The sequence below is a fragment of the Mauremys mutica genome, chromosome 8 (assembly GCF_020497125.1).
Source record: "Mauremys mutica isolate MM-2020 ecotype Southern chromosome 8, ASM2049712v1, whole genome shotgun sequence".
Classification (NCBI taxonomy): Eukaryota; Metazoa; Chordata; order Testudines; family Geoemydidae; genus Mauremys; species Mauremys mutica.
The window spans coordinates 93,066,124-93,081,816 of record NC_059079.1 but is presented as its reverse complement, the minus strand read 5'-3'; the positions used below and the strand labels follow the sequence as shown (position 1 = coordinate 93,081,816).

General features: G+C 45.6%; 1 protein-coding gene across 1 annotated transcript in view; it reads right to left on the bottom strand.

The window, feature by feature from the left end:
* PPP2R2B (protein phosphatase 2 regulatory subunit Bbeta) overlaps nt 1–8,441 on the bottom strand; it is a 156,414-nt gene extending 147,973 nt beyond the window's left edge. The window contains exon 1 of the mRNA XM_045028591.1: nt 7,565–8,441. Within this exon, the coding sequence (XP_044884526.1) occupies nt 7,565–7,634 (70 nt within the window). The 5' untranslated portion in view covers nt 7,635–8,441. The remainder of the gene's footprint in view (nt 1–7,564) is intronic.
* Between the last annotated feature and the right edge of the window lie 7,252 nt (nt 8,442–15,693).

Genomic DNA, 15,693 nt, shown 5'->3' with positions numbered 1-15,693 from the left:
CCAACCACGTCAGTAATCCACGGCTTACGGTGTCCCCAAGTAGGTCTATTCTGTTATTAATCCACAGATTAAAGTAACTCCCGGTCAGCTTTGACACAATACAACACAAGTGGCTGAATTCCAAGGATCTCATTTTCAGTGATCCGTAGATTAGACAAAGAGTCCAGATCAGGACTCCCTCCGACCCAGTAAGAGTGGAGAAGGTCAGGGGAGAAAGAGAGGAGCTTTAAAAAAACACCCCAATGCAGGTAGAGGAAAGGGTTAGGTTTCATATTTAAAAATATCTATAGGTTATAACAACTTGAATGAGGTTCCCAGGTTAATTACCTGCCCCATCGAACAATAATATGGATCTTTCCATGTGAAGAGATATTGAACAGCACTCACCTTTAATGCAGTGCAGGAGAAAAGGGGGGGGGGGGAGGGAGAGAGCGCTGCTATTTCATGCTTCTAAGAAGGCAACTGTAGATAGATTTTTTTTATTTTTTAAAGTTGCTGTCATGGCCACAAAGAGCTCTTATCAAGTTGACACTGAAAGTAAAAAGCTTTTAGGTTCCCAGCACAGCAAAAACCAGCCCCAGTAAGCAGACTAATCTTTTTAAAAATTCTGTCAGTGTAGGGAAAATGCATTAATTTGCACTCTGCAGAATGTCCTGGAATGCCTGCCAGCAGCATTAGATACAACACAAATGAATCAAAGACCAATGTGGTTGCTGGGCAATTGCCCGTAGGCTTCCCCCCGCCTTCCTCCAATGATCTCGGATCCAGTTATATGAGGAAATTAGCAACAGAAATTTTCTGTCTTTAATTGCAATGAAAGCTTGTGGATTTCCCCCACCCCAGAAGAAAATAAACTAAACCTGCCCTTTGCAATGACAGGCAATTTATGCATCTGACAACTCCAAGATATCTTACGGCCTTGTCAGGTACTGGTGAGATGGCTTCTAAGTACATGTTTTTTGTTGGGCTAGTCTTCATTTTGCAGGGTGGAGTGGGGGGGATTACATGTTCTAAAAGCTACTTCTTCAAAACCAGAACACAGTGCAGATATGACTGGTCCATGGTAATAGTGCAGACAGAAAAGAGGGCAAAGCTGATTTAGAGTTGGAAAGGTGGCTACAGCTACCAGGGGCGGTTCTATGTTTTTTGCCGCCCCAAGCATGGCAGTCAGGCGGCTTTCGGCGGTGCGCCTGCGGGAGGTCAGCTGGTAACGCGGATTTGGCGGCATACTTGCGGGAGGTCCACCGGTCCCGCACCTTCGGTGTACCTCCCGCTGAACTGCCACCGAAGCCGCGGGACCGGTGGACCTCCCGCAGGCATGCCACCAAAGGCAGCCTGACTGCCGCCCTCACGGCAACTGGCACGCTGCCCCCAGATGGCTTGCCACCCCAGGCACGTGCTTGGTGCGCTGGTGCCTGGAACTGCCCCTGACAACTACACGAAACTGAATTAAATTAAGAAAAGGAAAACGCAAGCTGATTTCTTAACAGTAAGATCTATTCAATCATGGAACAATCTTGCAAAGGGACATTGCACTGGGGCATTCAGCGAAGCAATGGAAAAGGTGGATGTCAGAAACAAGCCTCCTCTAGCCATGGGGATGGATTAGATAGCCCCAGAGTAATTTCCCCCCGGAATCCTAGATACCCAGCGGCCTGAGTTTCCTCTCACATCACTGTACCTCCACTGAAGTCAAATGGAGTTGCTCCTGATTTTCACCAGTGTAAATGCAAGGGGAACCAGGCCATGATTCTAGTTCCATCCACCAAAAAAATGTTCCATACATCAGACAGTCAATATGCCAAGTAGTGGGAGAATGGAGGGAGGGGGGAGAGAAAACAAGGGGAAGATTCCATGTAGCTTTTTGTATTCCGATCACTTTCTGCGTGTGAGGACTACAAATGAAGCACACTCGCATTTCTGCTTGATTCCTAGGGCATATAGAATTAATGCCTGGGAGGATCCTACACTTAGTGCGTTCTGAGCCTTTTAAAAAATATGCAGACTAGCTTCCTGCCAGGGAGCCACCTAGTGATTGTTTCAGTAAAGTCCTTATTTGCTTATTGATAGACTCACTGTGTGGTTCCCTTCCCAATAAAAGAGCTAGTCTCTAAGGTCCAGATCCTCAAAGGGACTTCCACGGATTGCAGTGGAATTTGGAAGCCTAAGTATCTTTGAGGATCTGAATCTAAATTACTTCAGTAGTATCTCGACTCCCTACAGGAGTACCTTTTGACCCACCTCATGACCAGGTGACCACTGCAGGCGCTATCATGTTGGCAGGAATTGAAAGAGTCGGATTTGAAATGCAAAACCTGGAGAGCAAGCAAAGGGAAAAAGAAACTGTTTCCAGCTGTTTAAAAAATAAATAAATAAAAGAGATGGGATTTCCTGGCATTCAGATGCAGATATGATCATGAGTTCTGACAGAGATGTGCAGCTGTCTTCCTGGTTGCTACCATCATACGTCTAATATTCAGTCCACATCTGTTTCAAAACCAAAAGGGTCATAGTCTCAGGTCCTTGCTCATTTTATCTTAACTCTGAGAGAGATCTCTCATAGAAGTCAGGGGGAGAAGGATTTTAGAATTTGGCCCCCGCAACTGCAAAAGCGAGTCTTGCGTCTGATGTTCCTGGCCCACTAGCCGTCCTTACCAAGTCTTTTGTACAAGTAATGAACAGCAGTAATCCAAGCAAGATTGCCAATAGCATGGGGTTAGTCATGTCATTTAACCCTTCAGTCACGGATCCAAAACCTCAGACCTTGCTTTTATAAGAAGCCATTCCAGTGCATTGAGCGAGCATGTGTAATTAAGCCCTCTGCTGCTGTGTCCTCATTTCCTTCTTCAGGCATCCTCACCCACCCCAACAGTTTTTCCCTCCAATGATTCTCTCCTCATTGCAGGCTTCTCAGACAGCCTGGCTCCCTCCTGACCCCAAATCACAATAGCTACATTACATTCCCATTCCCAGCAGCCTCCGGGGAGGATCCAGTCACTGCAAGGACTGCTAGTACTTCCAAAATAAGACATCTGAGGTGACTCTTCCCCCTGCCCAGGTCAAGTCCATTACAGCACAAGTCTCATGGTCCAGGTGGGCTGAGGAAACAGGAGGTTGTGAGCAAGGAAGCGTAGCAGTCAGCCTGAACCTGACTGACATGGGTCACCCAATTTGGCAGCCCGGCTTTTACTACTGAGACCTCTTTGCTGGCCCCTGGGCAAAAGAGGAAAGAACCTCATTCAGTAAATGTGGAGGAAACGGTGGGGCTCAAAGAAGTAAGACTGCAGAGGAAGAAGGGGGCTATGAATGACTAAGAAGGTTCTGGAAAAAGAGGAACCTGGGTTGGGGAGTCTGAAGAGCGCTTCTAAGAGTGGTCAGAGGAAGAGTCTTTTAGGTGGAACCTAAAAGATTTGAATGGGTAAACTCTTTGTGGAGCCAGGTTTCAATTAGCCTTAATCCACATTCATATGCTTCTTGATAGTAAAAGTGCCAGCCTGGGCCTCCTGGACAACTCCCCAGTAGCTCTCTACACAGCTTTGCATTATCACAAGTGCAAGATCATTGGAAATCTGGGTGGAGCACTGCCTAGTGATTATTCCACATCTCACATAGCAGCAATTCTCAGACAAGTCACAAACATGGATCCCATATGTGCAATGCAGGCAAGTTAAAGAATATTAGGGGAATTTTCGCTCTCTCATTTCCTGACTGCGGAGTGTTTACAATTTTAAACATAATACAAAACAGATTCTACTGCACTATATTTGGCATTTGCAATGTGAAGGAAACACCTGCTTAACCCTCTCCATTGGAGGAGGTTTTTCCATCATTGTCTTATAACTCTGGTGAATTTCATGATTAACACTTGCCAGTAATTTTATACCGACTCTGTTTATTATATTGAATAGCTTGATAATTCGTGGCAACTGTAAAGCTGAGTTTTAATAGCACTGATTTTTTCCCCTCTATTACTGGTAGGTCTGAGCATTGCTCAAAGATAAGGCATTCAAGTGAATGCATTTGAAATACCATACTTATCCTACATTTGCATAAAAATATCAAAGCGATTTAAGTAGCAACACCACTTCACTAACCCAAATTACATAACCCCATTTACTTCTTCAGTTAAACACACTGCAGGCAACCTCATTTCAAAAGCAAGTCTTCACATACTGCAGAGGCATTGTAAGGATTTTTACTAGAAGAAATGTTATCAATCAAATCTTTTTAGACATATGCTACTTTGGGGGTAGGGGAAAAATAAAACAACTTCCTATGATTTTTTTCTACTTATACCACGCACTAACCAGCTATAGTATTTCACAGCGCACTGAGCCTCTTTCTAATAGAAATATTTCAAGAGGAATCAGAAGTCCATCAAAGCATGATAGGTCCAAAAGAAACTCCCAGGTGATATTCAGCTATGAAATATTTTCATCTACTTCTTAAAGTCCAGAAACAGACATTTTATTCTGACCTGGTATGTTACCTGTTAGATGAACAGGTTCCTCAGTTTCATTTTTAAGGAGAGGAGGCACTATTGTTCTCTAGTTTGTTGCATTAAGCTGTTCTTCCTGGAATTCTGGGGCACAACTTGGGGGAAATTTGCCATGCAACAGCTGGAAGGAATAGCTTTAAAGTATAAGCATCAGGTTTGAAATACCCAGACTTCTTAGTATTAGCAGTTTAAATCACTGCAGGTTCAACTCGGCCAGTCATCCTTCCACTCATCCTGAGTTCCAAGCAGGTAATCATATGGAAGTCAAATGGCACTTAATGTGTCAGCTGTAGCAGCTGCCCCCTAGAGGGTGACATTTGCACCGCCACTCTCCTCTTACATCAAGAAAGGACTATTAGCGTGCCTCCCACAGATCCTCACCAAATTACCTTTCTGGATGTTTTGGCCTCTGCCATCCATGTCCAGGCTGCACCCCTTTGACTGACCAGGTACATTTCAACTGCCCACAAGCAGTGCTACCTTGTACATGATCAGTGTTTTAATCTATGGATCACTAGGTGTCCCAGGCTTTTGAACAATTTATTTTCCCATCTAATAGCACATCAAAATAAAAAAAAAATCTCATTCTCCTGTCATACATTTGATTTTCTCTGTGTATGTCCTATCAGTGTCACATTTCAGGAGAATGAAGCAGTAAAGAGCCTAATCTGGACTCCTGGTTGAAGGGATTATTTGTTTAAGGGATTCCCTGTAAAGTTTCAGAGGATTCATTTTTTTTTTTGAACAATAGCTGCATTTTGTCTGGACAAGCAATTTTGCCTGGGAAGCAAGAGATTTTGAGATTGCAGGTTATCAGGAATCAGAAATACTAACAGAGGCAAGTAAAAGTCCTTCTCCTATCCATCCTTCCTGGGCATTACCCACTGGGTGGAGGTTGCCTCTTCACGGCAGAATGCAGTGTGAAATGCGTATTACATCTTGCATTCTGTTACTGTAACTTTACAAGGCCATGTGATCTCCCACCCCCACCACACCAGAATAGGAAAGCCACATTCAAATGCACCAGTGGCCAAACCTGAAATGCTTAGCTGGGGGGTGAGGTACTGTGTGTACTGTTTTTGGCAGAATTACATACAGCCAATTCACCTTTTTGCAATATGCTAGTCAAATTATACTTCTTCACGTGGAAACCTTTCAGGAAATAAGTCTCCAGAGGAACAAATAATTACAACCCCAATAAAATATGTTCATTCACATTATATGTTGTATTTCCCAGAATTTAAAATTAAAAAAAACAGCACACTCAGACTCTTTAAAGATGCCAGTGATATTGTCGGAATATAATGTACCATGTTCTCAAATTGTAATTCAATGTCTATTTGATATTCCACAAATTTTCCATTTATCACAGGAGTAAATAAAAATACTTTGTGTTTAAATACCTCTTTTAACAGGCAAAGTGTTAATTAACTTCCACAACACCCCTGCAAAATAGAGTTATGCATTATCCCCATTTGACAGATGGGAAAACAGGCACAAGGCTGCAGTGACTTGCCAATGTCATCCAATGGCAGTTAGGATTAGATCTTGGAATTATCTGACTTGCAATTCCACACCCATCCACACACTTGCAATTCCACAGCCTTCAGGCCATACTGCCTCCCAAAAAACAGAGAGGAAATAAGTGAAAGGGCAAATTAATACAATTTCCAAATTTAAAACTAAACAGATATTGTTTCTCAGTGAGAAGGCTGGTCTAGGGATCTGTGTAACATGTCAGGAGATAGGAAGTTCTGAGATCTAACCCAGCTGTGGCAGTGACTCCTTTTACAACAGTGGGCAAATCAATTTCTCTTTGCCTCAGTTTCTCCATCTGTAAAAATAAGGATGCTAGTTCTTATTTGCCTTGCATGCCTGTGTTGAGACTACTAATGTTTTCCAAATACTCTGAAGGTGAAAAGGGCTAAAAAACTATTAAGACAGCATGATACCAGTAAGGCCATTTGCTACAAATATGTAATTAGTTCATTCTCACCCAACTGCAGGAGCAGTGGGCAGGATTTTAATCTCAGCTATACCAGCATCGACCTGGAGAAATACCACTGATTTCAACTAGATTCATCCCAGTATTGCAGAGATGTTTCTGTCATTAGTCCTCTGCAAAGCGGGGGTCCAATCCTGCATTCCTTCCACATCCAAACCTCCCATTGCTTTCAGTGGGAGGTAGAACTGCACCCTTAATAGTGAAAATCTACCAGGCCCAGCCCTGCCTCGCCTCTTTAATGGGTTAACTGAAGGACAGAGAATAAAGCAGGCACCTCTTCCTTCTGTTTCCCTTCAAGCCAAATCCCAGCTGGTTGAACACTTTAAACCCACTCCACTTCCGCTCACTGTTGATTCAGCAGAAACCAGGGCTGCAGAATTAATAATAACTAAATGGACACCCATTGCATTCTGAACGCGTGTGTCGGAACCTGGCTGGCTGCTGTCAGCCCTTCCGTTTGACACGATTTATTCATCACACATCAGCAGTTTCTTGGGAGCTTCGGCTGCTCGGGGCTTTTTCCTGCCCTCTGGATGCGGGACATAACCCTGGCGAGGAATGAACGGGCAGGAACTGAAGCCCGGCCCTGTGGCAACCAGGAGTTAAATTTCGTTTTGTAACGTGGCACCATGAAAGCCAAGAAGGGTTCGCGGGAGACTGGTGATTGACATCTGGGAGCGGGCAGGCGAGGCGGACACAGAAAGAGGTGAGCCGAGCCGAGCCCCGGTGCGTGACTCGGGGGGTAGGGCACAGCTTCGGCCCTGCCCGCACCCCCACAGGGCCCCCCCCGCCGGCCTTTCCCGACGGGAGGTGCTGTCCGGATCCACCTGCTGCTCCATGCCCGAGCCCTCCTCACTCCCACGGTGGCAACCCGCTGCCATTCCCGCGACACCCTCCAGCCCCTTCCGTGCCATGGCGACGGGCTCGGTTACACCCGTGCCCTCCCCCGGGGCCGATCCGCTGCCGGGGAGCTGCCCGGGGTCTAAGCTGAGCCCCGCCAAGGCACCCCGCCCCAGCGGAATGCGGCTCTCCGCGCGGTGGGCTCCTCGGCATGCAATTACCTTCTGTTGCATAGCTGTGGTCGCGCAGGAAACTGTTGTTTATCTTGCGGGTATCAATGTCCTCCTCCATTTACAGCAGGCTTACTTTCGTGAGCAGTGAGAACAAGCAGGCAAGTATCCATCCTCGCCCCGACACGGCCAGGCTCAGCGGAGAGGAGGGCAGGGGAGTTGCATCGAGCGCAGCATGGTCCTACCCTACCTGGGGGGGGGGGGGAACCACCCCAGCTTTCACCTCCTCCTGCTGCAGCAAAGGTCCAGATCTCGTTCTCCGCCCAGGGACGGCGATGCACACGGTGCAAACCCCGGGCTCCTACACCACCCCGGGGGGCGGTTGCTGTTGCAGCACCAGGTCCAAATTCTCTCCTCCTCTCAGGGACGGCGGCTGCTGCTGCTACTGCTGCAGCCGGGCGAATTGCAGCGAGGCTGCCGCAAGCCCCCGTTCCAGTGCAAAGTGCCGCAGCTGGGCTGGGCTGCGAGCGCTCCTGTGGCGGTGCCCAACAGGTTCCCCTGGCGCCGGGCGAGCTCCCTTCCGTATGCAGCAGTCCTCGGCTCGCCCAGTCAGGAAGCCGCTAGCCACAAAATGGTGTCCGCTTCTGCAAAGCTCGCGGCTCCGGGGGGGGGCTTATTTTGGGGGGAGGGGGTAACCTTGCAGAGCTGCGGCCCTGCTGGGTGTTTCCCTAGCGGGACAAAGCTGGCGGCTGGGTCGGCAGGCACCGCGGGCTTCGCCCCGCTCGCAGCCGCGGGCTCAAGGAGAGGGGCCGCTGCAGGAGGCGGCTGAAGAGACGCTCGTGCAGCGGCGGCTGCTGGCTGCTGGAGCCTTATGGTGCATTAAAGCCCAAGCTCCTCCCATACAGCTCGGCTCCGTCCAACCGCGTCGGCAGCCTGGGGACTCTCCCCCGGCGGCAGCAGCGGCCACGGCCGCGCACCTTTCTGCTGCAGTGGAGCAGAGGCACCGAGGCCCTCGGGGAGTGGCTGACCCGGCGCCTCCCAAGGGGGTCGCTGCTCTCCGCCCTCTGCCCCAGGCCAGGCAGGACGCGCTGCACCCTTTGATCAGCCGGCTAGGAGAGGCCGATGAGGAAGGCTGCGAAATGGATCCTGTTGCGCTCACGCAGCTCAGCCGCTGAAGCAGCGGGTTTGGGTTTGGGTCGGAGACACGTTTGCAGCGGCCTGGGCTCCAATGCGTTGTAAAGGCGCCAGCTTTTGGTGCATGGGCGTTTACTGTTTTAGGCGAGGGCTGATGGAGCAGAGGGCTAGGAGCTCTATCCCAGGCATCAGTTAGGGTTGGGGAAGGGAAAAACACCAACCCTGTCTTTCACTGACTTCAGTGGCAGTAAGGATTTCGTAGGATCAGCCTCTCGGACCCAGGGCCGGCTCCAGGCACCAGCATTCCAAGCAGTTGCTTGGGGCGGCAGTCTGCAAGGGGCGGCAGTCCGTGTGTTTTTGCCCCCAAGCAGCGTGCCAACTTGCCGCCGCTGACGGCGGGGGCAGTCCATGTGCTGTTAGGCCAGCACACGCGTTTCCGCAGCGGCAGAAATTCGGCAGCAGCTTCTATGTTCAGCTGTCCGCGGCGGCGCAGCTTCTGTCTTCCGGCTGAAGACAGAAGCTGCCGCCGAATTGCTGCTGCGGAAACGCATGTGTTGCCTTAAGGGCACACGGCCTGCCCCCGCCGTCCACGGCAGCAATTCAGCGCGCTGCTTGGGGCAGCGAAAACAGTAGAGCCAGCTCTGCTTGGACCCAGATCCTCACAGGTATTTCGGTGCCTAACTCCCACTGATTTCAATGGAGGCTAATGCCTACATACCATTGAGGATCTGGGCACTGCCCTCTCAATGCATATGGGTTTACTCATATGTAAAATGGGTGCAATAATGCTTATCACGTAAGGATTACCTGGACCAGGGGAACCTTTTGGGTATTGTAAGAGCACAACGAGGGAACCTTAAGGCAAAATTAAAAGGATACTGCAATTTAGGCCCAAATGTTGCATTTAATTAGCAAAGGGTTTCAAAAAACTTAAGAGGAGTGGGTTATAAAAGTGGTGTGATATTCCCAGCTCTGCTGCTGTGTGACCTTGAGCAAGTCACTTCTCTCTGGGCCTCTGCTTTCCTTCCCAGCCTTCCTTGAGTGAAATACAAGAACACTGTAAGATGTGAAGAATAAATTCAACTTTTTACATTCTAGAGATTTAAAATTTTACTTAGACTATCCCTTCCCCAAAATCTTACAATCTTTTTGTTCTGTTTGTACAGCACCTAGCCCGATGCAGCCTTCATCTATGACCTGGGGCGCCTAGGTGCTAATAATAAATAATAATATAAATATATATAATTAAAGTTTGAATAATCTAAGGGGTCAATAATAAAGACAAGCAACCCACTACTCCAGGTTCCAGCCCAGGGACCCTAAGAATAACAGCCACATGCTGCTGTGTCTGTCTAGGACAGTGGTTCCCAAACTTTAACAACCTGTGAACCCCTTTCACTAAAATGTCAGGTCTCACAAACCCCCTCTTAAAAATGAGTATTTCCAGGGATTTTCTCCTTTACCTGAGTACAAATTATAGAAGCAGTGATCTTGGAAATATAAAATTTGTTTTTGTGACATGTTTATTACAGTATTTATTACCTTATGAAAACAGCAACACTCTTCCAAGATCTCACTTTCATAGCTTGTATCACTTTGAATAAGCCTGTTGTAAGACAAGGCTCCTATGTTTCATCAAGGAGTATCAGATGTGAAACAGCATGAAGGTATTTAAGAAGCCAACTCAAAGAGTTCCTCCTACACAAATATTCAGGTCTTGAGCAGTCCAGGCAAACAACTCACATTACAACAAAGTTTAAACTTGTTCTTCATAATAATTTTAAAAACAATACTAGCTGCCTATTTAATTTAAAAAATAGCAAAAAATATCCACCTCCCTTTCTTATGAGTCTTGAAGTTTAAATCTCCTCAGTGTGATAGATATGCTTGCTTTGAACTGCTTAACTCTTGGAAGTCTAGGAGCTCTGGGCTGCTGGCCCTGTGCTACCCAGGGTTCCTAGGGACAGCTCTGTCCACCATTAGGGATTTTGTTCCCCCAAGAACCCTCTGTAACATTTTGCAAACCCCAGTTTGGGAACCACTGCTCTAGGACAACTGCCTTCAGTTCCATGAGCACATCCCCACAGCCCCAGCCTTCACCACCACCTCATCCTTTGCTCAGACCCAGCAGCCAGCCAGCCAGGAGCTCTTCCTCACTCCCTCAGTCCCTACTAGCACAGAGCTGTCCATTATGCTACAGTTCTCTTTCACTAGCCAGGAGCACCACCTGAACTCCCACTCCAACAAGAAACTGACTGTTTCCTGTGCTTCAGCTCCTTTTTATAGGGCCCTCCTGGGCCCTGATTAACCACTCCCTGCAGCCTCTCTGATTAGCTGCTTCCCCTGGAGCCACTCTAGCCTGTTTGGAGGACCTCTCCACTGCTCCTTTCCTGGGATTAGTGTTTTAGGACCCTGAGGCTGCCTGTAGGGTCAAGCTACAAGACAAGATAGAATGACAGACTCTGCCTGAAAGAGCTCACAGTCTAGTTTAAGACAAGATTCAACTGTGAGTAAAACAAACAGTGGGATGTAGTGGGAGAGGGACAATGAGGAAAAGAGCAATAAGGGCCGGTGTTCTGTACACAGGAAGGCTCCCATCCTGCAATCACATCAATGCGGGCAGACCCTTGTGCCTGTTCAAAGCTCCAGTGATTTCAGTTAAAAGGAATGGGAGTGTTGTTCTGGTATAATGTAAGAGTTGTAAGTACAATGGGTTATAAAAGGCAGTGTGGCGAAAGATTTATGTACCCAGAGTTCTCAGTTGCCAATGGAGCTGGTCAGAAAAACATTGACCAAACCATTTACTGTCTAAAAATGCAGTTCTATCAAAACCGAAATGCTTTGCAAAATCATGATTTAACCAACATTTTATTTTGAAGAAAAAATAGGAGGTGGGAGGGAGAGAAAATATTCCAACAGTGTCAAAACATCCCATTTCAACATTTTTGGAATGAAACATTTTGATTTTTAATTTTGAAATTACTTTTTGTTTTGATTTTTTTATTTTGTAATATAAAATAAGAGTCAAATTGAAACATAACATCTCAATATGATTTTGTCAAAACAAAACACTTCAATCGGAAATTTAAAAAAAAAATCAGACTTTTCCTTTACAGAGCATTAGAAAAAATTTGAGTTTCATTCCAATTCAAAACAAAACGAGATTTCAAAACCTCGAAATACTTCACAAAATGGAATTTCTGTTCTCTGCACAGATCTAGCTGCCTATTCTCAAGATTTTATCATGAGTCCCAGGATCATTGGTGTATTTCTTAAAGCCTTAGTTTTCTGTCATGTAAATATATGCATATCTCAGCTTTCATTAAAAAAATGAAAGCTTCTAAGCCTCCTGGTTGCAGAGAAGAGCCTGAGAATCTGACCTAATTGCATCCTAAAAATTCATAATCCAGAAGGTAAATAAAAACAATCTCTAGTGTATTATTGTTATATTTAAAGTTCATGATTTTGGAAGGGGCTGACTCATGATTTTTGGATACTTGAGGTTGCCAACACTGAATTCAGTTTGACAATCAAATAGGCACAGAATTTCAATAGGTTTAATACCTACATGTGGGGTTTTATATTAAGGTTCATGTCCAGCCACTATCTTCTAATCAGATGAGACTTTACAAGGCATTCTTGTTAAAATCACTGAGGTAGCCATAGTCCCTTGGAAACTTGAAAATGGAACCTCTCCTCTTATTGTAAGGTCCTTGCGGCAGGTACTGTCAATTTTGTTCTGAATTTGCACAGTGCCTAGGCACTTACACAGTACAAATAATGAATAGTAATGATCAGAATGTTTTTTTCTCTGTCCCATATGTATAATGTGATTTGTTGTCATAGCGTTTCTCATAAGAACATAATAAGAACGGCCGTACCGGGTCAGACCAAAGGTCCATCTAGCCCAATATCTGTCTACCGACAATGGCCAATGCCAGGTGCCCCAGAGGGAGTGAACCTAACAGACAGTGATCAAGTGATCTCTCTCCTGCCATCCATCTCCATCCTCTGACAAACAGAGGCTAGGGACACCATTCCTTACCCATTCTGGCTAATAGCCATTTATGGACTTAACCACCATGAATTTATCCAGTTCTCTTTTAAACGCTGTTATAGTCCTAGCCTTCACAATCTCCTCAGGTAAGGAGTTCCACAAGTTGACTGTGCGCTGCATGAAGAAGAACTTTCTTTTATTTGTTTTAAACCTGCTGCCTATTAATTTCATTTGGTGACCCCTAGTTCTTGTATTATGGGAATAAGTAAATAACTTTTCCTTATCCACTTTCTCCACATCACTCATGATTTTATATACCTCTATCATATCCCCCCTTAATTGCCTCTTTTCCAAGCTGAAGAGTCCTAGCCTCTTTAATCTTTCCTCATATGGGACTCTCTCCAAACCCCTAATCATTTTAGTTGCCCTTTTCTGAACCTTTTCTAGTGCCAGTATATCTTTTTTGAGGTGAGGAGACCACATCTGTACACAGTATTCAAGATATGGGCGTACCATGGATTTATATAAGGGCAATAATATATTCTCAGTCTTATTCTCTATCCCCTTTTTAATTATTCCCAACATAAAGATGGACTATGCACACAGGTGTGCTGTTGCAGGGTCGCTTATGAGTAGCGTTCACAAGAGATCACACAGGGCAGAGCATCTTAAGGTTTGAGGCCTGATCCAAAGCCTCAAGCCTCCCTTTGACAGAAATTGCTGGGGAGCCAAGCACAGGACAGACAATTGCCATGCCTGGCTCCTCTCAGTATGGGTTTTCTGGGAGGTGCCCATGGCAGGCACAAGCCAGAATTTTACCTAGTTTTTGACTAGCCCTGAGAGGGCATTTTGGGGGAAGGAAGAGAGAATGCAGAAGTTTCCCTTCCATTTGTGCATCCACAGGCTGGGTTCTTGTGTTCCTGACAGTGAGATATTTTGCACTGACACCAATGCTAGACTCCACAAAGAGGACATGGAAAAAGGGCCCCTCCTGCCTTCTGCAGTGACAAGTGGAGCAGTATGGGTAGGGTTAGCACATACTGCAACCTTTTAAAGGGGGTGCTGCTCTTATCCCAGCATCTGCTCCCCACCCAGACATTTTTGCTGAATGAGCCAAAATGATCCCAGGGGCTCCTTTTTGATGCCGCCCCCCCCCCAAACACCCTGACTCCTACTGAAAGCTATTGCTTAAAAACCGTAATATATCCCATAGTGAATAGCAGATATGATGGCAATAAAATGCAACATGAATTTCCTTTAGTGGTTACTAAATGGGCAGCTGGTCAGTTAAGTGCACCCTGCTTCTGTGCAAGTCAAATGAGAGTGCCAGTGAGACAGATGCCAGTGCTGGAAAAATAACTTCCATAGCTGGGCATCTGGACCTTGTTACTGCCATCAAAAGAGGAGGAGACTATTGATATATATTTTCATATCCCTGAAGTTTGAGTAGAGTGTGTAAAATGTAATTTGACACCATTCTAATGTACGGAACAGACCCTTGGCCAGCCCCGAGAAAAGACATCCGTGGGCTCTCCACTGTGGAAATGAAGATGGTCAGATGGTTAGGCAGCAACATTAGGTTATGAGGGACCTAATATGAGTTGCCCCACATGAAGACAAGTTGAGGGAGGTTAGGCTACGTTGATATGGATATGTCCAGCAGAGACCTGGCAGCTGTATCGGTAGGATGGCCCTTGCAGTTATCATGGATGGAAGATGACTCAAAGGGAGGCCAAAGACTCAATACATGGACCAGATATCAACAGACCTTAGAAAGACCAATTTGCACAGCAACCAGGCATACTGTCATGAAGGGAAGTGGCAAGGAAGACAATGACCTGAAGTTTTAATAGTTTTAATGTCCTGCTATGGAAGGCAGGACATTTTCATCATTGCAAGTACTGTGCCCTGTTATTGCAGTGGGCACAAAGGATGCATGTAATGGATCAACAGTTGTGGTATAGTTTTTCACGCCACCATTTACATGCCTAAGGAGACCTGACTGTAATCATTTTGGTGCCAGTATCAGTAGTAAATTAGTCTGGTATTTGTCTTTAATGCTGAGCCCGCAGGGGACGGGAGTCAGCTCTCACTTACAGGGCTGTAAATTAATTGTAACCTGCACTGAAGCAAATGGAGTTTGGCCAGTGTAAAAATGGTGAAAGTGCAGAATCAGACCCATTATCCCTTCCAGCACAATGCTATATTAGCCTTAAGATGGTTAGATTCTTGTGGTTAGATTGTAAACCCTTTGGGAAAGGGACTTTTTATTCATATTTATATTTTTATACAGTGTCCAACACAATGGATTGGGAATTATAGATGTGATAAATTATTATTTAATGTATTATGTTATTATTAGTCCAACACCTAGCACAATGGGGTCTTGGTCCATGATTAGGGCTCCTAGTCACTACTACAATACAAATTAATAAATAATAATAATAATATAGACAGGAGATTAATTATAAGTGATCTAGTGGCTAGAGTAGGAGACCGAAGACTACTGGATTCTATTCCCAGCTCTGCCATTGAGTATGTACTCAAATAATCAAGTCACTTAACTTCTTGGTGCCTCCGTTTCCTTTCAAGTAAAATGAAGATATTAAGACTTCTGTCCTTCACTGGTTTCTTGCTGTGTGTAAAATGCTCTGAGATCTTCCATGGAATGCCACCAGAGTTGAAAATGAGTTATTTACTGTGTCCTTATTGGGGAGTTTTGGACTATTCTCTTCTGAACCTATGTTTGGAAGTACATGCCATGTACTGTACATGCCATCTGGTGCAGTCCAAAGGCAAAACAATTCTTCAGAATATTCTTTATGATTCAGGGAAAAAGTAAACCCTGGCAATGATTTAGTAGTAGCTACAGACAAGGAAGAAACCCATCAGAAGCAGGAAAATTCTTCCCACCCTCCAATCCCCACTTAAATAATTGAAAACAGTAAAATTGAAAATTATTATTATGACTTTGATGTACAAGACATTTTCATCATGCAAGGGCTCTGTGTCTTGGGAATCAGTTTGAAGGACTGAGCTTCAAGATGGA